The sequence below is a fragment of the Manacus candei genome, unplaced genomic scaffold (genome assembly GCF_025592945.1).
Source record: "Manacus candei isolate 608988 ecotype Guabito, Panama unplaced genomic scaffold, ASM2559294v1 h1tg000027l, whole genome shotgun sequence".
Classification (NCBI taxonomy): domain Eukaryota; kingdom Metazoa; phylum Chordata; class Aves; order Passeriformes; family Pipridae; genus Manacus; species Manacus candei.
In genome coordinates, this window is record NW_026138075.1 from 8,669,992 (window position 1) to 8,697,553 (window position 27,562).

At 38.1% G+C, this 27,562-nt stretch overlaps 1 protein-coding gene and 1 long non-coding RNA gene across 2 annotated transcripts in view; both read right to left on the reverse strand.

Moving 5' to 3' along the window:
• Nucleotides 1–1,295: 1,295 nt before the first annotated feature.
• LOC127471968 (uncharacterized) lies at nt 1,296–7,163 on the reverse strand. The gene is made up of 3 exons (XR_007904813.1): nt 6,950–7,163; nt 6,530–6,793; nt 1,296–2,108 (listed from the first exon to the last, which is right to left on the reverse strand). It is a non-coding gene; the product is annotated as an uncharacterized LOC127471968 (long non-coding RNA).
• Nucleotides 7,164–11,059: 3,896 nt separating this feature from the next.
• The window catches only part of TRPM6 (transient receptor potential cation channel subfamily M member 6), a 58,012-nt gene continuing 41,509 nt past the window's right edge, over nt 11,060–27,562 (reverse strand). Inside the window, exons 24-30 of the mRNA XM_051789308.1 lie at nt 26,836–26,901; nt 24,207–24,493; nt 23,868–23,950; nt 23,126–23,331; nt 21,156–21,207; nt 15,957–16,063; nt 11,060–15,087 (exon numbers count right to left, since the gene is read on the reverse strand). Of these exons, the coding sequence (XP_051645268.1) occupies nt 14,966–15,087; nt 15,957–16,063; nt 21,156–21,207; nt 23,126–23,331; nt 23,868–23,950; nt 24,207–24,493; nt 26,836–26,901 (923 nt within the window). The 3' untranslated portion in view covers nt 11,060–14,965. The remainder of the gene's footprint in view (nt 15,088–15,956; nt 16,064–21,155; nt 21,208–23,125; nt 23,332–23,867; nt 23,951–24,206; nt 24,494–26,835; nt 26,902–27,562) is intronic.

Genomic DNA, 27,562 nt, shown 5'->3' on the forward strand with positions numbered 1-27,562 from the left:
TGGGTAATGCAAAAAGATGGGGAGACACGTTGTGTACCACAAGGGGACCTAATTTTGAGTGAGAATGGTCTGTAATGTTTCATTGTATATATATAGATAGATAGATAGATAGATAGATGTATATAGTTTTAAAGGGATATAGTTTTTAAAGAGGGTTAATTTGGGCATGACATGGATGGCATAGAATAAGGGGTGGATAATGTCCTAGTTAGGACAGCTGAGATCAGTTCATCATGGTGGGTGTAACCCAAAACTGTATTCTATAGCCTTCCATGTCATTTCCCAGAAACTAGACTATTGTTGTCAATAGACTATTCGCACCCTCTGCCCATAGAGCATGGTGGGTGTAACCCAAAACTGTATTCTATAGCATTCCATGTCATTTCCCAGAAACTAGACTATTGTTGTCAATAGACTATTCGCACCCTCTACCCATAGAGCCTGACTCCTCAGGCTATAAACTAGGTGTTAAGAGGCCTGTGAGATAGAAGGATGTTTCTGTCCTCACACCCTTTGTGAACTCCCCGCCCTGAGGAGAGTACCAAGCATTCCTGCCTGAACTGGAGGATATATAATCTTGGAGTTTTGGAACATTTTTCAACCCACTCGTGGGATCCAGAGGACGGCTGCATCTCATCGCTCTCAACCAGACTTAGACCACCACTGGATTGCGATCACCAGTTCTGCCCAGACTGCAGCAGCTCTCCCACCAGCAGGTTCTTCCCCTCTCCCTTTACTTTGGACTCAAACAGGGCCCAAGGAACACCACTTTGTTCAGGCCCCAGGGTACTGGGTTATACATTTGGGTTTTTGTGGGTTGAGACCAATTGTTTGTTTGTATTATTGTACTTACTGTATTATTTTAATAAATTGTTATTCTGACTTATAATCTCTCCTTTGAGTTGGGTTCATTCCCCCTGCTGGTTAACTTTTAAACCAGCACACCTTGATTTCCATTTTCTGAGGAGAAGAAGGTTGAGATCTCTTTTTAAGCTCGTATTTCCCCGTCCAGAGTTTCCCAAGCCCTTGGGCCATAAACTCTCTTATAGGTGGATTAATCTGTGAAAAAGGGATTTGTACCCAAATGTAGCAAAATTTGCAGTTTATAATCTAATTTCCTAACAACAGGCATAAGAGTCTCCAAAACCCCTTGTGACAGGAATTTTATTGTTGTTGTTGTTTTTTCTTTTTTTTTTTGTACCGTTGAGTCTCCTTACTTATAAGAAAACAAAAACAAAAATCTAAACTCTAAGCTATTGGAGTAGTTGTTTATGTATACAGTCCTAGGTGGATGTAGTGCCAAGAAGCTATGGGATATGAGATTTGCCAAAACGTAATCCAGTTTTCTCATAGTTCAAGTCCAACCTCACATAAGCAGCAGTATTTGGAAATCAGGCGCAACCACTGGGCAAGTTGTCTGCCTGATCCTAAAAATGGAACAAAAGGTTTTAGCACTCCAGTAAACAGAGATCAAATCAAAAGGTTAAGCTTTGTCAGATAACAGTACATGTTTCTGTTTGAAAAAGTGCTTTTTTACCCTCTGTGTTACTTCAAAAAAGAGGTGGCTGTTTAGTTTGTCTACCCTTATGGAACAGCGATACCAGCAAAAGATGGTTTAGTCACTTGGTCCTACCATAAATATCTGAGTGTAGAAATTTCCTCCCTGGGCATTTAAATGCAATCTGTAATGAGGAGTACATCACATTTTTAATATTTTTCAGCAGAAAATGAAGAGCAGTATGTGTTACTTCTGCTTTACATGCATGAAGAGACCTATTTGATCCTAAAGTCTTATTTACAACAGTTTTAGAGTAAGAAAAATGGCAAATAAAGAAGAAATGAGATCTGGCAAAAAAAGCATGTGGAAGCTTCATGAAATGATTGATGTATGGGTACTTCACTGTTTATTACCGGGGTGTTGGTTTAACTAAAGCAGATTTCCTGGAGACTGAAGGTTTCTCTTGTGCTCTGGAAGGAACTGTGTGTGCTGCTCCTTTCAGGTTTAAGGGGCTTGACAAAAAGAAGATCATGTAGGTAAACCTACCTGTAGTAAGGATTCTGTTCAAGGTACACCATTCCATAAAGGACAGAGAGAGAATGCTTGATATCTGCCAAAGTAAAGCATTCATGTGCTGATTAACATTCTGGTCACACTTGGAACATTGAATAGAAGGATTTTCATTCCTATGGTAAATGATCCTGTTCCACAGGAGCAAGTGGGACATTCTGATGCTGACCCTGAGAGAGTTTACATTCAGCTTGATCAAGAAAACAGTACCGATATTGTTGTAACAAGAGTTAGAGCACTTACGGCAGGTATTGACTGGAAGATAGCAATCCCAACGAAACAGCTGAGAAAGAAATTTCAAGAGAGGGTTCAGGAGAGACAAAGGAAATGATGCTGCCTGCTAAGGATTACATTCCTTTTTTTTCAGACCCGTACAACATATTAGTCCATTTCTAGCTGGCAAGGAATGGTACGAAGGACCATATAAAACAAAGATTGTGGGTAAGAGTAATAGTCTGAGACTGAAGTGAAGGAGATTAGTAAGGGAGGTTATGGAAGAGCCTTGAAATACCTCCCATTAATTATAAAGTTATGCAAGAGTAAGCCTTCTATCATAACAGTGCCACCCGCTAAGGAAACTAAGGCCTGATGCCCACCTAATGGCTGTCAATCATAGTAAATAAAAATATTTAGTGGCTGTGCAGTAATTACAGTTGTGCAGCCCTGAAATGCTGGTCTCCAGTTCTTCCTCCTAGTAATCAAACACAGTTGATGGAGAAAAGCACAAAACTTAACTATTCTTGTGCTAATATATTTGAAGCTTCCATGGATCTGGAGCAACATTTAAAAGCCACAAAAAGCACAATTTCATCCTTATTCACATAAATAATTGTGTTATATTAATTAAATGGGAGCAAGAATGTATGCTAGTGAAAGTAATTATCTGAAATTTGCTGGCACACAGAGGGTAAATAGCCAGCTGTCTGACTTCTCCCTTGGCATCTCAAAGGTTTCCAATTAGTATACACATTTGTTCAGAGGAAAAAGACAGCAAATCCATTCTGGGTTGAAACAGCCTATGCAATTTGTTTCATAGTGATCTAGTATGTATTTAAAGGCTAGTAATATAGATGTGTCTACACAAATTTGATCTGTACATCAGAGCCCTCCACACACTGCCGTACACACTAGGGCACAGTAGTAGGCTTTTCTTCACAGGCATATTTGCAGTGAGAGTCCTATAATTGTAATATACTTGTCAGAGTAAAGTAACTACAAGAGTTGATGATGTGTGTGAGGAGTGATAATCATCTAACTTGAGGAGAGGCATATTTTTCCAATTTTGATCTTGTCTTTTGCAGTGGCTACACATTTGCTTTTTATCAGACTACACTTGAATCATCTAGAACACGAGTGGTGTTCCATAAGTAAAAGTTTATTAAAGCAAAGGAAACATTAAAATCCAAGGAAGTGTTAGTCAAGTACGTAACACATAGGAGAGTTGAAGCTTCTAACAGGACTTGAAGTAGAAGTTTTTCTTTCTGTCTGGGTGAAAATCTACCATACAATGCAAGACATCTGACAAAATATTTGGAATGTTGTTGAATTCAGGAAAGAAAAGGATTTACATATCTGATACAAATCAAGGTAATAAATACAAGTTGGCTTGAAACTTGGTGGCGTTCTTTGAAATAGAGAATATTTTATATTTTTTATATTGTGACTGTGCTGTTAATGTCCTTTCTAGATGGTACCACCTGTTGCACTTCTAGCTGGAATACATACATGTTCCTTAGGCTTATGATGAAGGACTATATCTTTGCTTGAAGATACCTGTGATTTTCTGTGGCTCGGTTTTATTATGGTAAGGCTATTTTTACTTATGCAGAATACACAGGGGTCATAAAAGTTTTGCTAGGTTGGCTAGTCTTGAAATCAAAACAATTGAGAGAATCATGTAGGTCTACATGAGCCAGTAGGGCCAGTTTCAGCTGACAAAAGATGGTCAGTCACTAGCACTCATGCAGAGTGGATCACAGAGACTGCACCTACAGACCAAGCAGCAGAGAACCTCAGTGATTCTGCCAGAAATACTCATGTTGTATTTAAATACCTCTGAAGAATCTACCTGATGGAAAGTAATTCTGTTCTTTAAGCAAGAGGTGCAGCACTTCACAGCAAATTCTTCCATCATTCCAATATTAAGTTAATCTCATGTTTGGCTTTGTAGAAAGTTAATACAATATTAATAGATTAAGATTTAGTCTGGATTCTGAAGGTTGTATTAGACAAACCACTAAAAGTATTTTAAGCACCTAAGTAATTCTGATACTCTTACATTTTAGAATGGAACAGTTAGATATTCTGGTTTAGATATTATTGTGTCTTCACTAGGTATTTTTTCTTCAGAGTGAATGATGGAAATTTTTGGAAATTCTGATAGAACACAAAAAACATGAATGCAAGTGGGTCTTAGAGGAGAGGTAAACAGCAGGAAAGGTTCAGAGAGAGGGTTAGACAGCTAAAGGGGCAGATATTTCACTTGAAGACTGAAGTCTAGGTTTAAATCCTGGCTCCACTGAAGTCAATGGCAAAGTTGTGGACTTCGTTTAGGCCTGCTTTTTAATGTAAATAGTGTAAAAATGATGTCCTTAATGAGCAATGACATCTTGAGAGTCCTCAGTTCAGAAGATTGAAATGCTGAGTTTTCAGCTGCAATGAGACACTAGAGTAGGACAGAGACTCCACATGCCAGTCATCAGACAGCCTGCCTCAGAGCAGGTGACCTCAGGAATTGCAGTTACCTGGCCTGGCTTCGTATTAATGTTCATAAGAAATCAGTTGCAGACTACCTGTCCTAGGCAATATAATGAGATTAAGCTCCAACATGTTTTGGTGCTCAGACATTACTGAGACAGCTGCCAGACTCTACTGTTCAAATGTCATAAAGTTTCAACACACTGGCGTATTTTAAATCTCAAAATCCAGATGTGAGAACAGGGGCACTAATTGAGATTATATCCTGTCACCACCTCTAGTATTGTTATGGATGCAGTCTACAGTTGGGTCACTGCACTGTTCTGCTGCTTAGAATGCAACAGGGTCATTTACTTCAATACAAAGGACTCATATGAGGTCAATTACTCCTTCAGTTAATAATTCAGGGACAATATGAAAATAAATATTAATCTGTGTCCCACATTTGGGCTCAGGAGTCATGAGCCCATAGTGCAATGTCTGTCCCAGTTTGCCACTCATAAAACACTGGTAAAAATTAAATATTCAATTTAGCTGAAATATCCTATCACTAACAATCCTTAGAGTGATTACATAAAGTCCTAAAGACTTTTCTCACTGGACCTGACTAGATCATCTGTGGCCAGCACTGAGTATCTGGAGGTCAATGCTTGTTTATGGTTCAACGTTCAACCAATATCAATCATTGACCCAATTCAGAGAAAAAGAACATCCAAAAGTTAGTGAAATATGTGTAAAGCCCAGACAGAGACAATTTCTGACCTACTTTTATATGTAGACATGTTGTTAAATCTCCTTGCACAAAAACTTCCCGTTTTGTCAGGATAATTTAATTATTATTCCAGATTGCTGGTCAGATGCAACAGATATCAATCTATCTATTACCTATGCTGCTTGAGGATTATCTGAGGTCAGTTATTGAGCCACAGTTTGGTAGTGAAAGTAAATAAAGTTAAGTAAATGAAAATTTTCACACTTAAAGACATATTCAGGTGAAATACTACCTCAGTCTTCTGCTGAGGAGAATAAAGGAGATCAAACATTGACAAATTCTGTGATCTAAGGTTCTTTAAAGTAACGTTGATACAGATCTCCCCACAGCTATTGTAAGAAAACTCCCCTCTTTGACCATTCAGGAGCCACCCTGGCAGTCACACTTGCTCTACCTGAGCTAGCACTGAGGCCCCTTCATGGCTAAACTCACCACATTCACACTGTCAGACCAGGTTGCCTTACTGGCTCGACCCTAGGTTTCCCACCCATAGCAGAGTTTCCGATTTCCCCATCCTAAAAATAATTTAATCTTCGTGCAAGAACTAACAAAATAACAGCTTGAGCTGGGAGAATCCAAGGAAGGACCCCAAACAAAGGAAACCCTGGGCTTTTGTACCCTTACAGTCTATGCATGGTAAAGTCTGGGGGGTGTGAGCTCCTGCTGTCTCCGAGTATCCAGTCACCTGGCCGGCACCACAGTTCCTTTTTTGTGCAAACGGTCAGCACAAGAGTTCATAGCCTCTTGCTTCGGGCTTGGGCTCAGCCTCAGCCTTCTGCTCCCCAGAGCTCAACCTGCAGCTCACACACTGAGCTACCAGCCCTAAATTATTCCCCAACAGTTGCCAGTAAAGGGCAGCTATTGTGAGATTTAGTTTGCTCTTTGGGATTAACAGAGATCAGTTCCCATCATATCTGTATACAGAGCAGTTAGCTGCAGTCAAGTACAACTGCACTGCCTTGAACAAAGACCATGAAAATGGAAAGACTTACCTGTTTTTGTATTAAGTGATTACCTGAGATTGAGCACAGGAATTCAGCCACAGCCTGGAATTCATGCTGCCTCTTATCCTGGGAGCTGAGGCCCTTGAGCTTGCTTTTTTGTCAGCATCTGCTCCATGGCTAGACCCTGAGCTGTAGCCTCTGCTTCATGGCTTGACATCAGACCTTCAACACTGCCTGGCAATTGGAGCTGCTAGCAACAAGAAATACGTTACCAGCATGAGTGAAGCCAGCACAAATTGTAGCCAGGGTCTTCTAGGAGCCCCACAGCAAGAGGTGCAGTAGACACAGGTTGAAACAAAGGAAATTACAATTAGATACATTAATAAAAAAACAAGAGTGATCAATTACTGAAACTGGCTGCTGAGAAAAAATGTGAAATCTCCTTTGTTGGAAAAAAGCAAAATTTACCTGGGAAAGGGTGTGAACACCTAATTGTAAATGCTTTGTGCAGAGAGTTGAACTAGATGAACTTCAAATGACACATACAGACTGAGCTCATTTACTTTTATATGATCCAAGGATGGTCCTGGGTGTCATTTGCTCTCCAGAGATTGTCTGAGGTCAATGGGAATTGTAATTAGATGCACAAAGGTCATTGAAACTCAGATGATTCCCATTGCCTGACCAGGGGTCATCTCAGGTCAACCTGAGAGACAATAATCTATTCAAGGAGACATGTAAGGTCAATCACAATCCTTATTTCCTGCCTAGCATCTAAAGTCTAGTTTCAATACTGTGAATTTCACTGGGGTAATCTGAGGTCTAACTAAGTATGAATTCAACATGAAAATATCCCACATATTTTGTCTAGGGTCATCTGAGATTAACTTGATATGCAAACAGCTGACAGGGTACCATTTGACATCAGCTAAGTCCTTGTGTGGTGAATAGAAGTCAATTGACATGAACCTGAGATCCAGTTAGATCTCTAGAGGTAGTTTCAGGCTTTTGCAACCTGAGGTCATTTAACATCAACATGAGAGCCACTCGTCTATTCAGAGGTGTTATGATCTGATTAGTGACAGATGCCTCTGCCCAAATTAGGGTTCAAATGAGAGCAAATGCCAGTTCAACAATACTGACTTTATTTTGTAACATGAAGTGTGTAGAGGGAAGAGAAAGGGAGAAGAAGAAAGAGAGAAAAAGAGAAAGAGAGAAAAAGAGAGAAAAAGAGAGAAAGAGAGAAAAAGAGAGAAAGGGAGAAAAAGAGAGAAAGGGAAAAGGAGAGAGATAGCAGAAGCAAAAGATAGTCACTACTCGTGGATCCAGCGGCATCCCATTGGTCCTTGTTCACCCCGAGCTTCTCAGTGGTGGGGCAGCAGAACCCAGTTCATTCCTCTGTTGGTACATCTGGCACAGAGAGAGACGCTGGGTCCACAAAGTCCGCTGCTGACTATCAAATCTTCTTGCCATTTATACCTTTTAGCAAACAAAGGAATTAATACTTATTGGCTACCAGTTACATAGTTCGCTTATTAATTGGTATTCTATCATCAATTGGTTTAATGATTCCCTCACTTCTCATGCTAATTAGTCTGCATGCTCAGTCTTTCTCTTCACTTAAGTCAGTAGATTTCTTGGATCAGTGGGCCATGAGTCAGTGGTTGCCATCTCCCCCTGCCAGAATTACCTTTTACCCAGACAGAGCTGATTTCAGCACAGTTGTGAGTTGGCTTTATTAGTTTCTTCCTTATCTTGGGAGCTCTGCTAAATATGCTCGTGGACGGTAAGTTCTGCATTCCTTGTATCCACTATCAGTGATACATCCTTCTTCCCAAGCTTTGTTACCCATTCCATAGGTCCTAAAACCCGGACAACAATATGACCTTTATGCAGTCCAAATTCTGGGTGTCCAGAGAGGTGTATTTGGGGAGCTTTGTGGCCATTGGTGGTTGCAGATGCTGTCCCATAACTTGAGATGGTCTTTGTTTGACCAGTGATATGCATATGAGCAATTGCTTCTTGTCACACAATCACAGTGGGGAAATTTTGTTCGGATACATTAACTAGGATGTGCTAACCAGATCTTGCCTTTGTCAGGCCTGGAATTAGCACCTATGTGTCACAAATTCCTCCCTTCTGTGGGCTTAACAGTGTTTGAGACAGGCAGCTGTGTTCTGTAACTCCAAACAGAGGCCACTGAGGCCGATTATCAGTCCCCATTTCCATGTAAGGAGCCATTGGAAATCAACTTATAATACAGATAGAGGCTGTAAATATCATCTGAGATGAATATGAGATCCAAGGAACTGCTTAGGGTCATTAAAGGCTAAATGAGAATCAATTAACTGGCTTGTGATCACTGAAGGTCACCATCGCGAATCGGGAAGGTCATTTGAGATCAACTTGAGGGCTAAATAACTGCTCTACAGTCATCTGAGGTCAACCTGATGGGTCAGTTAACCTGTCTGGAGTAGGGTTTATCTGGCATGATCATGAGACCCCTCTATATGCAAGGGGTTGTTTGAGGTCAACTAGGCCATTGTTTGGAGACCAAGATCATCTGAGGTCAACTTGACATACAATTACCTCCACAGAGGTCCTTTAAGGTCACCACTTTTCTCATTTGGAGGAGGGGTAAGTATTTAAAGTCTGCTTGAGATGCAATTAAACAGTCAGGTTTCATTTGAGGTCAACCAGAGAGTCTGTCAGGGTTCATGTGAGGTCAGTGAAGCCTTTGTTCAGTGTCGAGTGGTCATTTAAGGTAAACCTGAGGTCCAACTAATCGCTTGATTTGTCATTTGAGTTCAACCTGCCCTTCATTTGGTGTCAAGGGGTCATTAGAGTTCAATCACAGACCTTGATTCCTGCCTAAGATCATCTGAGTTCAGTCTGAGATGCAACTCTCACTGCATGGTCATCTAAAGTCAACCCTCATGGTTGTGGCACACATCAATTCAAGTAAACATGAGTTCAAATTACTTATGGGAGTCACACCAGGTTAAATTGGCCCCATGTTTGAGCCCCAAGGTTCATCTGAGGTCAACATGTTAGCAAATTAGACAAAAGGGGTCACCTGGGGACAACATGGCAGCCAATGATCTGCTTGGGGTCATCTGAGGTCAACGCTGCACTCATTTGATGCCTGGAGTCACCTTTACAGACAGTAAATTGCCCAGGGTCACACTGGTCCTTATTTTCATTCAACAGGTTATTTAAATCCAATTTAGAACCAATTAACCTGCACGTGTCATCTGAGATCAACCTTAATTCCAATTAGCTATCCCAAATGATCACTTGCGGTTACCCTGGCCTCCTTTGATGTCCAGAGGGCACCTGAAGTTAATTCAGACCACATTTCCTTAAGGTCACTTGAGGCCAACCTTAAATCCATTTAGGAGAACAGGGGTAATTTGTGGCCATTCTAGCTGACCACTCTAAACTTCCCTTGGTCTCCTCGATCAGTTGCTGACCGGACCATTTGCTGCTCAGACATTTTCAGAAGTCACATAACACTTCAAATTTCATAGGTCATCTGAGGAGAAGTATCTCTTCTTTCATCATCAGGTGAGACATTTACCTATTGAAACAAGGCCTCCTGGGTACATTCTATGTTGTAGTAGAGCCTGGCTCATGCTACACACCACAGAAACAGATGACACTGGCAGTATCTCTGGGATGAGAGTTCAGTCAGGCAAAACAGCAGGAGAAAAGCTCAGAAGTCAGAGGGTGCTCTCTGTTCCCCAGCCTCCCCTCTTCTTCCTCCTCTCTCTCTCCTACTCTTTCAGTTCCTCCTCCATTCTGCCAGCTATGGGTGGGTTGGGCTGCCTGCACAGTGTCAAACCTAAATCTGCCTAAATCCTTGATACAAAGAACAGAGCTAGACTTCCTTTACTGTGATAATTTCAGTCTAGGCCTTCCTGGAGACCAGCTTGTAAGCAGGAAGGAACTAGGGAAGTGACCAAGGAAGTATTCCATGCTATTCCTTTACGTAAACTGAGGTATAAATAAGCCGGTCAGAGAGACCTCTTTCTCTTCTCTTCTGACGAGGTTTGGGAACAGTAGATTCCTGCACTGGTCTTGCTTACCTGGACTGAGGCCTGCAGTGACTCCTGTTGTCTGCTACACGTGAGGTGGAGAGTGCTGGGCCGGGTCTGGCTGTCCTGCTTTTTCTCAAGGGAAGTGATGAGATTTCATTTTGCTAGATCTTTATTCTGCTAGTTTCTGAGTTTTTGATTGTACATATCTGTTTTGGTTTTGTCCTTTTTTGTCCCTTTTTTCCCCGTTCCCTTTTAGGATTGTATATAGTATTTCAACTGTATATAACTGTACTATATGTAAATACATATATATTTTAATATAGTTCAGCTAGTCTGGATTTTTTTTAATAGTTTGTTTCTCTTTTACTCTTTGCTGGAGGTTTTGTCCTGGGTCTTGGGGACTTGGCAGGGAGCCAAATCAAAACTTAAACATTTAGGCAGTAAAGTCACTTCTTTCCTGCAAGACTTTTCTCTGATTTTTCTTCTTGAACTTAAGTGCTTTATCACAACTGAATATCAGCATCTAAATGGACCCAGGTTATTTTAAAACACTGGTTTATTTGTTCTGTCCCTACAAACAGAACCAATGCCAGGCAGGTAAATGAACAGAGCATTACAGCTGTTTACACACTCCAATAACAAAGAGAAAAATAACTTTTGCTTGGTTTTAGTTTGAAATTTTTCTTCCCTAGCAATAGGTATCATAAATTAGGATATCAAACTCTCTTCCAGAATATTTGAGGTATGACAAATACACTAAAGAAAAGCTGAAAAGCAATAACAGATCTTGCAAATGGTCTAGCAAAAAGGTAAGGGTTGACAACTCTGCTGTGACCACAGTTGACGGGAAGGCCCAGGACACTCCAGACAGGCTTTTATTTATCTCTGGGAACAATTTTTCAACAAAAAGGGACTGGCATCAGCATCCTAACAATGTAAAACAGATGTAAAATGTAGATGATGTAAAATAACAGATTTGACAATGAAGTTCATGGAATGCTGTTCTTTTATATCAGCTCCTTGAGATTAAAAATAAAAATAATTGACTTATTTTCTGTATGTTACTTTCACCTGTTTCCCCTAGTGCTCAGAAACATATTATTTCATTCTATACCTATCAAGAAACAGAAACATTTTGAAAATGTTCTTTTATTCTTTTGAAACAGTATGAAATAGATTGACAAAACCACAACAAATACAAATCCACTTCTAGAAAATACAGATGTAATATCCCTTTTGACTTTATTGCACTAACAATAAATGAATAACCTCAAATACACCACAATTTTTAAAAAAGCCTTCCTGAGTATGAGGTTCTCAATTTCTGAAAATTTTTCGTGTGTTTAAGCTACATCTCCAGTGCAGCAGATGCCAGAAACACATTTTGCTTTGAATAATCCCAAGTGAATTCCCAAGTAAGCTCTTTTTAAGCTTATATTAAAATGTGAGCATATAAATACTCCAGTGGTTTTGACTTATTTTGTTTTGTTTTTTCAAAACTTTACTGCCTAATTTATCTGAACTAAGTAAAGAGGTCTTTTTTTTTTTTCTGAACCCACCAGAAGTATAAAATAAATTTCTGTATGTGCTTTTCAGCATCAACAAACATTGAAACTAATAATCGGAAAATCCTATGGTTTGACACACAAGTTTTCCTCTTCCTCACTGGTTGTCAAGCAGCTGCAAAAAAAACCCCTGACCTCCATAACTTTCCTTCCACATATACCACAGTTTTAGTGTGGGTGGGGCTTGTTGCTTTTCCCATTAAAGGCTGTTGGGAGTTTTTCATGTGTTCAGTGGGCATGGGCTCCAATCCAAGGTCACTATTTGGACACCAAAAAACAATTTAAAGAATGTACAGGATTTGTAGAAAGAAAGACACCAAGGACTCAAAAGAAATAAAAATATTTTTTTCAAATTATTTTCATTATAATTTATTACTGAACTATCAGCTGGGAGGGGAAGGTGGTCTTTAACCAAATACTCAAATCTACACTTTAGCGAAACGTGAATCAGCCCTCCCAAAAAATGCAAAAAGAAAGGTGAAGCGTAATTTATTAACTAGCAGAATCACTGGACTTTTTCAACTTAGTGTCTCCATGCATGGAAAAACTAGGATACAAATACACAGTGGAAGACTTTGCAATGCCTCCTTTTCTTGTTTCATCCCCTTAATTCTTCACAATGAACAAAAATAAAGCAATCATATTTACACCTGTACTATACTGTACAGGTATAAATACTGTATACCTAAACTATACTGTAACACAGATTATTACCTTGAAAGGATCCCCTATTTCAGTGGAAGGTAATATGTACCTTGACAGATTCTTACAAGAAGGAATAAGTAATCTACACTGAGCTACATGTCATAAGAATTCTCACAAATATTGCTATGAATGCAGAAGCCACTCACTGTTAAAGGCAACAGGAGAGCTGCCAAGAAAAGACCATCTGAAGTGTGGTTTGTGTATACCTTCAAAACTTAAAAAGAAAAGAAAGGTGCTCATGCCCAGTCTGGTGGAGAGTTTATTTTTTGTGTCTAGTGTATATGTGTTCAGAATTTAAGGTCATGTTTGAGGAAAGTAACAGTATCAGGGCAGGAGTTAAATCATCCTTGACTTTAAAAACGTATTTACGTGTCATTTAACTTAACTGAATTTAAAGGCATATTAACAGTTAGAGACTCTTTAGTGAAAGTTCTGTCTTTAAAGTATATATGTATGCATGTAAGAACATATCTCCCTGAAGTTAGATTTTAAGGTGATAACCATGGGAAGCAGAGCTACTACCTTATGAGCAAAGGGACCAAAATTCACCATAAGTCTAACAGAGATGCAATTAAACTATCTCTTTCACAGACAAGCTAAGTCTTCTGATAGATTGACTTGCTTCCAAAAAAAGGCTAAAGAAAAATATCTATTTTGCAAAATGAAAAGTATAATCTAATAGGGAAAAATGTGGAGGGTTCCACTAAAATTATCTTATAAAAAGCTATTTTCACAGAGAAGAAAAAAAGCAATAGGAATCTCTTCTGAACATTTTCAGAAACTGCAGGCATCTCAGCTAAACATAGTGTTCAATGCCATCATTAATATTATAATCAATATAAAAACTGGAAATATGTAATTTCCAAATCCCATGTATATGTAGACACTTACTAAATACATCAAAGTAATCATAGATCATAACAAAAAGCCCCCTTACATATTAAAATTTGCTGTCAGCTGTGGTAGAAATATTTTGTTTCTTATTCAAGCATAAAGTTTTCTAGTGACTGACATTTGAACATTAGGTGTTTATACTCAATAAAAAAGTGCAAAGTTGCTTTAATGATACATATGATCTGTAATAAAACACCAGTTGTATTAGAAAAATTTCTGCTAAGCACTTCTTTTCAGTCTTTTTTCTACAAATTTTCTACATATTGCACATAATTGATTTTTCTGCTTTCTGAACTTCAATTAAAATCAGAGGACATCAATAGAAACAGATGTAGATGCTGCCAAATATAATTGCACCACTGTTAGATAACAGTCCTATGTAAAACCTGACATTGACAAATTAAATACCAAATGGAACACACCATTTTTTGTGACTTCTAAAATCTTTGTTCCAATTGTAACTTTAAAACATTCAGAAGCTAAAATAATATAAAGAAAGGCAAGTCCTAAAAGTCAAATCACATTCAAGATTATTCTTTACGTTTGTATAAAGATCATAGATTTATCTACTTCATCAGCTCAGAATGAGAAATGTCAGTGATGCTTGAGGGTCCAGTAATCTACCCCTTCATTGTTCATTTTTTTTGGTATGTGAAAAGAATTCAAGGTGAAGTTTCTATAAATTTTTTCAGTCTACCTGTTTTATCAGTGACTATTGTTTAAACAACTAATTCATTTACTCATATATTCCTGGTTTGTGTCAGCATCAAAATCAACAATTAAGAGGAATATTTCTGGAATTTCCTGGAATTTCCTTCTATGCCCAAGGAACACTGAGCATAGGGCTGAGTGGGCTCTGACTCTAAAATTAAATTATTTGCACATGTGTATGCATTTGTTTATTTACTAAAGAGTAGAGAGAGTAACAACAAATTACTCCCCCTTGGAAATAAACTTGTCAAAGTCATTTTCCTAAGAAAGCAGAGTTTGGAACCATAATCCACATTTAAAAACTAAAGGCACTGATGGGACAGTTCATCTACCTAGGGGGTGACCTGCTCCTTGCAATTCATTGACCTGCACAAGAAGGACCAGCAATAAAGCATGTAAGGGGAGTAAATAAAGTTAATTTTTCTATTCCTTGCCTATAGTGTCCAGCAAGGGCAGATAGATGCTCCACTCAGACATCTGCATTTTGTGCTTTTGGACTGCCCCTTGGCAGTGATAATGGGCAGGTTTTCAAGCATGCAAACACATGGGCTCTCCTCAGAGCCACTGCTTCATAGTCGTGTGTCATACTCCAAAGTTTCATCTGCATTGTCAGCTCCTCCGGTGCTTGTTTCCATTTCTGTTTCAAAGGATGGACCATCCATTTCCAATGTGTAGGCACTTCTTCTCAAATCTATGGCAGGAAAATAAATTCCACAAGGCAGCCAAGAAAACATTTGAAAACTACATACTCCCTGAGCAGTGTCCAACCCAATAACTGATCTGTTTGCTGTTTCCAGGAGGAAGAAAATCTGCAGCAGGGCAAATCAGAACCAGGGACATGAGAGCCCTTGGAGGACTTAAAGGTGTGAGCCGATATGAAGAACCTTCCCTGACTGTATTCATTCAGCTGATTTTCCACTCTATTATTTCTAGCTGCCACAGATACAAATAATCAAAACCAATAACACTGCAGTTTCTGTTTCAGAATCAAACAGCAATTATTACTCCATATAGGCACTGAAAGGAAAGAGTTTTCCCTATAGAAAAAAATTAGTGCCTGGAAAGTCACCCAGAAAGCAATCTATTTTGGCTTTGAGTCTTTAAAATCTGCCCCACATCAAACAGAAATACATTTTACCAAACATAACATGAACAACTAAGCAGAGGCTGTAGTGTATAATACCCTTTGCAGGACCAGGAAACACCCAGTGAGTTTTCTCCAGCTAATGCATTGCCAATTTTTCTATTGTTACTCTTTCTTATTCCAAAAATTACTGATGTTATCTGTAATGACGACACTGGAAAAATGGGCTAAATTTCGCAAAGTAAGAGAAACAATTCAATGAGAAGAAGTTTTCATGCTGAATGCCAGTATCGGGTTAGGGAGCTCAAGCCCTTACATGCTAGGCAAAAGAGCCTTTGCATGTAAAGACTGTGCCTATCATAAGCTTTCAGCTCAACAGAATTTCAGTTCTTGCTTTTATAGCACACCTAGGCCTTTACTTTTACTGGACTTAAAAAGTTGTACATAGATTAAAAATTAATTTTTACTTTGCATACCAGGAAGTTTCAGCCTCCTGCAGCAAGAGTTACAATGATGCTTTGCAATGAAGTTTCTTATTGCACCTTCTCCTAGGTTTGCTGGTCCAAATACCATTTTTCCAGATCTAAAAGAAATATTAAAAATCAATGAATGCAAAATAAAGTAGATATTATAGGGGAGGGAGATTATAATGGTTTTTATTTTTTTAAATGAGAGATAAGTTAGCCCTTTGTAACAAGGCAATCAAAGATTAATATACATCATAAGTTTCTTAGCTCTGAGACAAAAAATCTGCCAGTTCCTGTAAAATATTAGCCTATACATACCCCACACTACTCTTTTTCTCAAATGGAGACAGGACAGACCCAGCAGTTTCTACTAAAATGCTCAAAGGAAATCTGGGCACAGTAACATTTTGATGATGTATGCCATAATCTGAGTGACTCTGTTGCATCAAGTAAATAGTTTGGTTTCAGTTTTGATGGTATGCACCTGGGAACACACCAGAACTAGCAAGGACTTATTTTAACCTTATTTAAAAACAGAAAGGCAAAAGCAAGCACAGCCCTAGTCACATCAATATGCAGCACAGAAAAATAAAATAAAAAAACAAACCCACAGTACGCTGCTTATAGGCGAAGTTTTAAAATTTATTGTCTTCCTCCTGAGCTCATTTCCATGTATCTGTGCTCTGACTGTAAGTGTAGAACAACCTTCAGAAGAAGGAGGGAAAAAATAGTGTTTGCTCAGGGAAACTTTGCTGCCTGGGAGATTTTTTTTCCATGAATAGCTTTATGTGTGTCACTCCCTCTGCCTGCCAGGGAGGCTGAATCCTTGTTACAAGAAAAGATAGTCTTCTCACAGACATGTCTGGAGGCCCCCACAGGGGTGCCAGGCAGGCCATAAAGCACAGGGGACAACACAGCCTGGGGTTCTATTGCGCATATGAAAGGTTTTGTAGTAAAAGGCACTAAGAGAACAGGCACTCTGCATCTGCCTGATGTAAATTAGCACCGTATTTGTTAGTGGGTTTGACTTCTGGAAATAAACTTTTCCTAGATCCTTAGCTGCGGCCTGGTATCTGGGGGACCTGCGTGCATACAATTGGTCACACTGACCAATTCAACAATGCTGCCAGGGAATCCATTTGTGAAAGCATACTGCATATTCTGAATGAAGCCGTCACAATTACAAATGGAAGTGAGCTATAAGCACACATGTATTAGAAGTACCACAAAATTATAACCGATTCCTAATGTAGTCTGAAATATCAGTGTTATTAATTATAGTATCGCTCCACCATTATTCTCAAGAATTTAACTGACATTCTAGACATTATGGAACACAGCACTCAAGAAACACTTCCAAGGAAACTTTACAAATGCTAGTGTTTCATTTTAATGATATGCAGAGTGGAAACAGCACATTTTAAAATCTGAAATTAATTACAGTTCTGAGAAGCTATAGAAAAAGATTTTAACTCTCTCAAATCTATCTGTAATTCACACCAGCAAAAATATATTCTGTCTAAAGAAAGCAGTTTTCAAATATGAAACTCTTCCCTTTCACACAGGAGAAAAGCAATGATTGGCCAAAACTACTATACAAAACTTAGTATCTCTTTAATTTCTGGCAGACATTAGAGACTATATGTCTCCTGGATCCTCTGAAGGACTTGGCTAATCATGTTTTAATGCAAATTAACACATCAAACAAGGCAAAAGGTAAATTAATAATCAAGTGCCATATATACACTTTAAATGACATGATCCTATATAATCATTTATATCCTTTGCTGTAATCTGGTGAAATGCCAGTAGAAATAGAATGTACTGAAGTATTTGCTTGAGCAAGTATAGGAAATTGAGAAGATTTTGCTAATTCCAAGGCCACACAACCACTATGATGCTTCCTCTGATCTAAAATTACTCCATGTGAGATGCAGCAAATAGCTCGAGACAGATTGATATTTTCTCACAGGTATATTTTTTTGTAACATGTATGGGGTAATCCTTCCTCTCTACCCAGTACTGGCAATGGTTCAAGAGGAATACTGCATTTAAGTTTGGAAATCTATTTCAAGAAATATGGGGATAAACTGGAAATGATCAGCAGCCTAGAAACCATGACATGTAAAGATTAGGGGGTAGTCTAATATGAAAAAAATAAAACAAAACAAAAAAAAACCACAAACAAACAAATAAAAAAAACTTCGGAGAAGAGGACTTGTTGAATTTTTTTCTTCTCTGTGTTGACAGTAAACAGGACCAGAAAGAAACATTTCCGTAAGAAAAACAGAAAACTTCTTTTAGACAGTCATGATATAAAACTATTGAAAACAGATGCTCTGGGAGGTTTTTAAGGTCATCCTTGGAAGACTTTAAGATTTGTCTATACAAGACCTGTAAAGCCAGGAATGACCCAGATAAACTGTTTGGGTCACTCAACTGGTTATTCGAGGTTTGCCTGTTTTTTCAATGAGAGAGAAATACTGAGCCCAGCTTTTCTATTTCCCAAGCAGGTGCATTAATGTGAGCTAATGGGCTGAAAAAAACAAAATATGTTCCTTCTTTTCTGCTAAACCTTACCTAAGAGTTATGCTCCATAAATGCCTACCAGATTGTATGACATTGGTCCAAGCAGGTTACACAGACTGCGCTGAAGCAGAGAGCGCTCCTCAATAGTCCAGAGCCAAAAATGTTTAAAGCAGATAATAAGATATTTACAGGGCTTTATCAATGGAAGGTAAAGGACTGTGGGGGCTTGGTGACAAGTAGCATCTTTCCATGGAGGTGTTCAAGTAATTTATTCAGTATATTTTTGTAGTTTTAGCCTCCAATCCACCTGTTTCAGTTGTGTAGATTTCTAGAGTAGAAGTTCATTTCATATAGATGTTTTGTCTGGTGGCAGCAAACCAGCTGGAAAATCTTTGGCTGAAAGTGCACAGTTTGGTGAAATTCAATAGATTTTTTTCTTCAAAACACATGCTAATGAGTAGCTTCAGAGATCATAGTCTCCACTCAACAGTAAAAACTTCAGTCCATCACTATCTGCTCGAGAGCTTTCAAAAAGGAGTTAAGAGACCTAGCACCTCTGACTCCTCTTCACATGGTTGTAATGAGATTTTTGATTACTTTTTCTCTCATCTCTCTTTGTAGGTCTATTGCATCAGTTCTTTCCAATTTGAAACTCAGAACACCATTTTCCTCATCTCTGAATCTGCACTTAATGTTACTGAAAACTTCACTCTCATGCACTTTGTTGTGCATTTGGCAAATAGTATATGCTAAAGAAAGCACTCAGAGTACTGCCTATGTGGCAAGTCTCCTCAATGTTTGGGGGATACAGGAATCTGCAAGGACTGCACTGTGTTAAAAGCTTGTTGCTGTGCCTCAATTACATCTGCTCTTAAAGGAAATCTTTTTCGAACATTATACCTTTATCATTTTATCGCATGTCCACTAGGTGAGATCTTACATTGATTTACATCAGGTCAGGATATGTCTGCATTGTCAAAATATCAGGCATACTTTCCAAACAGATGTATTATATTTATCTTGATATTGTATATAAAACCAAGACACAATGCACTGTCACAGAGATACGGGTCACACTTCGCCATTGGAAATGCCTTTGCCATTTCAAGACAGAATGCAGAATGCATAACTAAAAAGACTTACATGACACGACAATGACATGAGCCATTAAATCAATGGAGTTGAAGAACCAAAAGATAGATAATTTAACTCTAAGTTATGCTAAAATTTGAATCAGCCCCATCAGTGAAATGCCACCAGTTTTCTCCCAGTCTTCTAGAAGAACATGAGCTCAAAGCAACTTTTGAGGCAGTGTACAGGTTAGGCTTAGTTATTAAGTATCTTATTTACAAATGAAAACTTAAAACACACCTTACCTCTGTCAGAAATGTTTCTCCTGTGAGAAAATGAAGGTTAAAGCAAAGACAGAGCTTTCACATTACTATTGATACTACTGTTTTAGAAAGTGTTTCTTCATTACTTGCTATTCTGAAGATTTCCCTGAATATAAGAAAATCAAGCTAGTTTTGCTTAATTAATCAACGTTTTGCTCTCTAACTAGGACTAACTATTTTGCAGATGATTAAAAAAAATCTGAAAATAAGATCTGTATGATCAAGTTTTAGTAATCATGACAAAATTGTTTAATAACAAAAACAATCCAGAAGGACACTAATAAGCATAAGCTTCAAAATAATGTAGATAAATATTATCCCTGTTCTAAAGAGGATAGGATGAGTTGCCACGTGAAGTACTGTGCTCAATGCCTAGCCACTGTTTTCAGTAATAACTATTACAGTTTATGCTACCACTGATATTAAAAAAATCTACTTGAACTCCCTCCCTCCTTCCTCTCTCCTTCCTTCCTTCCCTTCAATCAGATGACATGAGCTGAGTAAGAGGGAGCCAAGATTAGCACCAGAGAGCGGAGGAGCAGAGATGTCAGGGAACATCTGGAGAGACGTGGGTTTAGGAAGGGTAGCCTGTAGCAGAGCAGCCATCAACACCAGTGCTTCTGCTCTCACTACAGGAAATACCATTGCAGAGCAAGGTCACAGAATGGGAGAATGGTCATAGTTCTGATCCTGAAATTTGATTCACGAAGGCATTCTGTGTATGTAGTCTCTCTAATTTTTGTAAGTTTCCACATCTCCATATCACAGCTCTGAAAGTGTAACACACTGCATGCTTAAATGCAACACTAAGGCCTTAAGTGTTGCAAGAGGCCTTCTCCTTATCCTCTTAAGACCTTGTGGTCCCATATACTCCATGAAACAGTGCCTCACTGGGCAGGGGGAACTAGACTGCCACATTCAAGTTACTTATTACCTCCTTTGGTACAAATTTGTGAAGAGATGTACATCTCCTGTTTAGGTCTTCCATCTCCCATTCCTGCTTTCCCTGCATAGCCCCTGAAAAATCTTACGCTCCCAGCACAGCAACACAGACTCTCCTCACCTTCATATGCCTGTCACCACATGCTGAGAAATGGAACACTTACAGTCCGCCAAAGCACAGGAGAAGATATAGTCTTTCCATTGGCATCATACTTTCATTTAATTCAAACACCACGGAAAAATAATTAAATCCCACACACAAAACGTAAAAAAACATACTAAATATACAGAATATTGGCATTATGTCTAAACTGAATGATAATTTCATCAGAAAGAAACCTACTTTTTGTCTTCGGGTTTAATCACAGATGGATCTGTAAGGTTTTCCCCAACACCTACAACAAATCAATAGTGTTTGTGTGTTACAAAGGAAGATAGTAATGATTTCATAATCTGGCACTTAACAAAAATGTAATTAACCATTTTCAGTAGATCATAAGTTGTCAAAGTGGTCATGAGCGTAAAAGAAAATGCTATGAATATAAAAATCCATTAAGTATTGGCAAGCATGTATAGTTCCTATTACAGTCTTGACTTCAGCTGCTTTGATGTTTATTTATGTGTAGATGGAAGGTGTATGCAAATACAGTAAATGTTATATTGAAGCTCAACGAACTAAGTAAAATGTGACCAACAAAACACTGTTATTTTAGTTGGCATAAAGGATCATCAGATATGGATCTTGCAGATATCAACAGATCTACTCTCAGAGACACGTTCTCTTCAAGGTAACAAACACAAAAAGCCACAACTTCATGATGCGCAGATGTTTGGGTCTGTTATCCCTCTTTTCATCTGGGTGGCCATATTAAAAAAAAAAATGCCATTATGATACCTGAATGTGATATCTACGTTGCAGTTTTCCCCAAACTATTGACATACTACCATTTACGAAAAACATTTTTTTTTATATCTGAAGAAATCATTATGTTTTTACACTAAGGAAAAATCTATGATCATATGACCACACAATATGCAATTATTTTTATTTAAATATAATAAATTTATATTCTGAAAAAAAAAAAGGTAAAGTTTTCAGTAATAGCATAATGTGACTGAAATGCCCCCAAATTGCAATGAAGGCCATTTCAATTAATGTAAATTAGGAAAATGCAGTCTATATATATGCATGTGGAGATGGTTCTGATATTATATAATAAATTGTGATATAAATTCATCCTTCTAGAACTTCAAGGGAGTAGCCTTTGTACTTTTCCTTAGCTCCGGATTAGAGAATTAAACATAAGGCCCAAACTAGATTTGATTTCAGTTAGTTTGAGATGAAAACTGAGATTTACACGGATGTTTAAATTCTTCAGTTTTGAGCCAACGCAATTTGTCTGGAACTGTCAAGAGTTGTATAAGAAGCCGAAGCAAACTTCAGGCAAATTCTTGTAAACTACAGTGAAGACACACTTACTCTCTCTGTACCTTTTTTCATGTGCAGCTAAAACGACTAAAGGCAAGGATGGAATTATAGGTTTGCTGAATTGCTTAATAAGTATGTCTTTTTGTAATTCACAGCTACTGGATGCTGTAAAATGTAAATATGCTAAGTCTTTGACTACCCATAAACATTTCCCTTGACAGAAATGACAAATAGTGTTTATATGGTTTGATGGGTGATGTTTGTCTTCTGAACATTGTCAACTGTTTATCTCCTCAAGATATGCCATCTTCCCACTTACATATGTACAGTAAAGTGATCCCATGCTCTTTGAAGGAGTCATCAGACTTTGTGAATAGCATTCAGGCTTACAGTTTATGTAAACTGCTTACAGATTTATTAATATGAACAATAAAAGGAAAAGAACTGCAGATAGCAGTTCACACTCTTTTGACAGATATACCTATATATTAAGTGTGCATATACACATGGGTACACTTGAATCCCTGTAATTTTTATGTCTTATGAAAAATGAAAATACTTTAAACGCATTTTTATGCATTGTAATATGTGAAACAGTTTTTCTGGAGCTGGCTGAAGTGTTTCTGTACAGTTTATCTAACTGCTCTTTTGCTCATTCAGCCTAGAGGCATCTGAAGCAAAATTATTTTCCTATTACATCTACACTAATATAGACTGTTTCCACAGATTCTCATTTACCAGCATCAAACAGATATTCAGGGTTTTCTTGAGCTTTGTGTTTTCTCATGTAATTGAGAATTTGGCCCATTCCTCAGTACTAAATTCTCTTTTGAGATAATTGCTTTTCATTTGGTTTCAAATAGCGATCACATGCTAGCAGTCACCTTGCAAATCCAGGACAAGGAGCTCCCCACAGGTGTACACATAGGTCCAGTGAGAGAAGGCCAGCATCAACTCTTCCAGCAAGCTGCTGGGAGTAATCTCATCTCCATTGTTGTTGTTGTATTTCCGAAATTCACCAGTCATGTACTTCTCGATGGTCAGCCACTGGTTCACTGAATGGCGGTAGATGAGGAAAACTTCTAGGAACCTGTAGACATAAATACCATCTATCAAGAGCTGGCAAGGTAATGAGCATCCTCACAGCCAGCAAAAGTCATGCTGCAGTGCAAATATACCAAAATGTCTTCCCTAGCAGGAGTATTTTGAACAGCAGAAGGTACAAAATGGTAGAGAGAACAAAGGCTCTCTTGGTCTGATAACTCTCAAAACAAAGCACCCAATCAGAAAAGTATAGTTTATGAACAAACAATATAATCTGATTTACTTCAGCCCACTGTAAACGAGCTATGCCAAATTGTTTTATATTAATTGTACAAAAGGCAATTCTTGCTTAAGGAACAGTATGCTTATTTTGCTACCATATGCAGCTACAAATACAAACTTCCAAGTTGCCTAACTTTCCTCTTAAAAGTTTATTAGCTATCATTAGACATTATCATTATTATTGCAATTATCATTGCATTATCATTGCAACCCTCTATGGAAAAGGAGGCTGAATCAGACCTGGGACACAGCTGAAAAGAGAAACCTTTGGCACCTAATACTTAAAGACACTGAATTTACCTTGGAGTATAGGGAATACTATGAGGCTTCACTTGGTTGAAGGTATAGATTAACTTCTGGGCAGCCCTTTGCTGTTGGATCTCCTGAAAAAAAAAAAATGTTATAAATACCAATTTCATTTTCATGAAGAAAGGTGTCATGAATCTGTCAAAACAAACAGAGAAACATACACACACACTGATTAGATATTGCTTACACTTGGAGATATATCTTCCTTAAAACTTTTTTTTCTTTACGAAAAATAACATCAAACCACATGTCAGCCATGCTGAAGACAATTAACATGTAAGCAATATAACATCAGGCTAGACCAGTCAGTGTCTTCGGTTCTGAACTCACCCTCAGGCAGAGATGTAACACTGTGCCATCATGAAAGATCTTTTGCCAAGTTTGAACCACCTCTGGCAGAAAAGACTTCACAATAAATACTTGTCCCAACTTTAATACATCATTCTCAGACCAAGTACAAATGACCTTCATGGCCCTCCGCAGACCCCCATCCATCTCCTCCCGTGACAAGACTTGGATCATTGCAGCCATACCACGCTGGGACCAGGAAGACATGCTTTTATCAAGGTTCATAGGTGAACTTTCTTCTAGCTGATAGACTGTCACTTCCTCTCCAGCTTAAATAAAAAGAAGTTTTGTCAGCAGAAGACATATTGCAGAAACAGGAGAGAACTGCATTTTGATTTGAAGTCCTTAAGTAGGTATACATACCACTTAACACACCTTTGTAAGCCACACTTTTTTAGAAGAAAGCCTTTTTAGCATAACCATTCATCTGTCTGAAAACTTCTCCAGCCTAAACTTACACGATTTAGTACATACATTCTTCTACTAAAATAATAATTGGTCCAAAGAGCTTGTATCCACCTCTAAACAGAGATGGATTTAAGACCTCCTAAATACTTCCACAGAAACAAAGCTCACATATTCTAGTCTATAGTAGTAATTTAAAAGCAAATATTTTTAAATGGTTATCATTTTTATCTCCAGTGTATGAAATCTAAATATACTGAGTGGAGCTCCTTCTCTTTATGCACTTTTGTGGAAGGAGAATTTTTAGTAAGACTTGTTTTAAGTTAATCATGATCCATGGAACACACACGGTATTTTTTTTTACTGTGTTTCACAAAGTAAACCTCAAAAATCAACAAACACCCAAACAAATCATCAGGAGAAGAAAATTTGAAACATTGCAAATAACATTGGAATTTGTTAGAAAAAAAATTAAAATCTTAGTTTAAAAATAATAGTTAAAATAATATTTTAAAATAATAGCTAAAAATAAATCTATGAAAAAATCATGATATCAAGCAAAAAGCATGTAATAGTTATTGATTATACCATTCAAGGCCTTTAATTTTGTAGTTGATACAAAATAGACTGTAGTCAATAGTGCCACCTTTTGGTGCAGACAGACAGCTGAGTTGTTTCAAAAGTGATGACTTGGCCACAATGAGATGAGCCAGCCAAATTAGATTCAAAAGGACATTCCCACTAGAACAAGCTCAAGCAAATTAACAGGAAGCTTACAGGTTCAGTATCTTAAACTAAGATTAGATTTTTTTTTCTAGAAATTCCAATGTCATTTGCAATGCACAAATGTTTCAAACGTTCTGCTCCTGCTAGTTTTTTCTGAAAGCGGAAACTAGTGAGCTTAAACTCATTTAGATTCTGTTTCCCTCTGTAGTTATAGTATCATTCCTCTCTGCAGCCGAATCAAGACACCTTTCTATTGCCACCATTTAACTGAAAACTGAAAAGTAGAGTGATTTTTTAAATCTGTTTTTCCTTCTTGCAACTCACTTTATTTGCACTGTTAATTCATAAGAAACAGGTTTTCATTGGCAAGTGTGACAAGGTAACTACATCTGCAAAATGGCAAAGAATTGCATAAGCAACGATAAACTGGATTCAGATTAGTAGATTTCCTTCCCACTCTCAAATTTACCTGCACCAATAAGCATAAATGTAGATGCTGCTGAATGCTGCAATTTACACACATTTTAATTTAAAATAAAGCAACTGGAACAGTGTCTTACGTAAAAGATGGACATGTGTATAAAGATACTGTAACTAGAAACATTTTTTTAATCGTACATTAAATCTTCATTTTATTACCTTTTGATAGTTTAATACCTAGAAAAGTATCTCCTGGGAGCTTCAAAGATTAGAATGTTCAATATGCTCATAGCTATATTAATTATCTGCAGCAATCTGGTCTCAAGAAATCCTATGATGCTGCAAGTATCAGCAATTTGTTGCTGTGAGACAAAATATTCTACCTATTGAGAAGCTGGCACCTAGATCTCAGACAGAGCTTCTGCTGCTATAAGTCAATATTACATGCTAACTTCAGATCTCTTCCCAATAGTTTATGGAATAGTGCCCTTTAAAGCAATATCTGGTTTTCTTCTTGTTGGTGTATCCTATACATCTATTTACATCTGTGTCTGTATGTGAAAGACAAACAGAGAGAATGAAGTTATCAAGGATAAGGGGAAACTTTTTGTTGTCTTCAGCTATCCTAGTAGATATATAGAAGATGGAGTTAGAGTAATCTCTGAGGTTGACAGCAACCACATGAATGCCAACAGACACAAGCTATAGCAAGGGAAACCTCAACAAATTCCAGAAAAACTACTAGATTCACAGCTATGTCAGTCAAAATCTGGAAGAGGTTGCCCAACAAAACTGAGGAATTTGCATTTATAGACATATTCAAAATGTAATTGTATAGGGTGTCAGCAACCTGATCTGAATGGACCACAGAGGGAGATGGACAAGACAACCTTCAAAGTCTCCAGATTAGTGCATGACTAAAATTTTATCTGTTTCATGTCTTTCAAAAAGAATAATTGCTGAAATTAGTCCAAGACAATTTCTCAAACAGAGTCTTTAAAAAGATAATGCACTAACTATTTATAAAGCAAAAAAACATAACCAGGAAATTAGTACTCACCAAAGAGCTGGACTGGTGTAAATGGTATAGTCTGAGCAAGTCTCATTAAGTTGTTTCTTTCAACAGCTGCAAACAACATAGATTTCACTGCTATATTGAATAAACAGGCTGGCTGAACTTCAAAAACACCTGGTGGCACTTTACTATAGTGTACAAAGCTAAGGAGTACACTAGAGTGTACAAAACCAGTGTGATCCTGTGTCAGATCTGATCACCATTCACTCTACCGAGCCAACAACTCCCCTTTGCACACTGTCATGGTTTAGGAACTGTATTCCCCAATTTAGTGTTCCCACTGAAACACTCCAAACCATGTGCTGCTCCCTCACTGCCCCCTCCCTATTCCTCTCACTTCTGCAGTGGGATGGAGAGAAGAATCGAAGGTACAAAAAGTAGAGATCATGGTTTGAGATAAGAACAATTTACTGGAAACAGCAATGAGATAAGAAAATGAGCAGATAAGAAAATGGGCAACACTATTAATAACAGAGGGTACAAGACAGGCAAATGATTCACACGCGAATGCTTACCACATGGAAACCGGCAATACACGAACCTCAGCCATGTTACCCTGACCCAGAAGGGACCCATTCCCCTGTCCCTGGAAAATGACATGAGGTAGTATAGAATAACCTCTGGGTCCTAGCCATGCCCTCTTAGATACTGCCAAAATTAGCCCTGTCCTGGCCAGAAACAGGACACACACCCATGGTATCTCACAAGCATC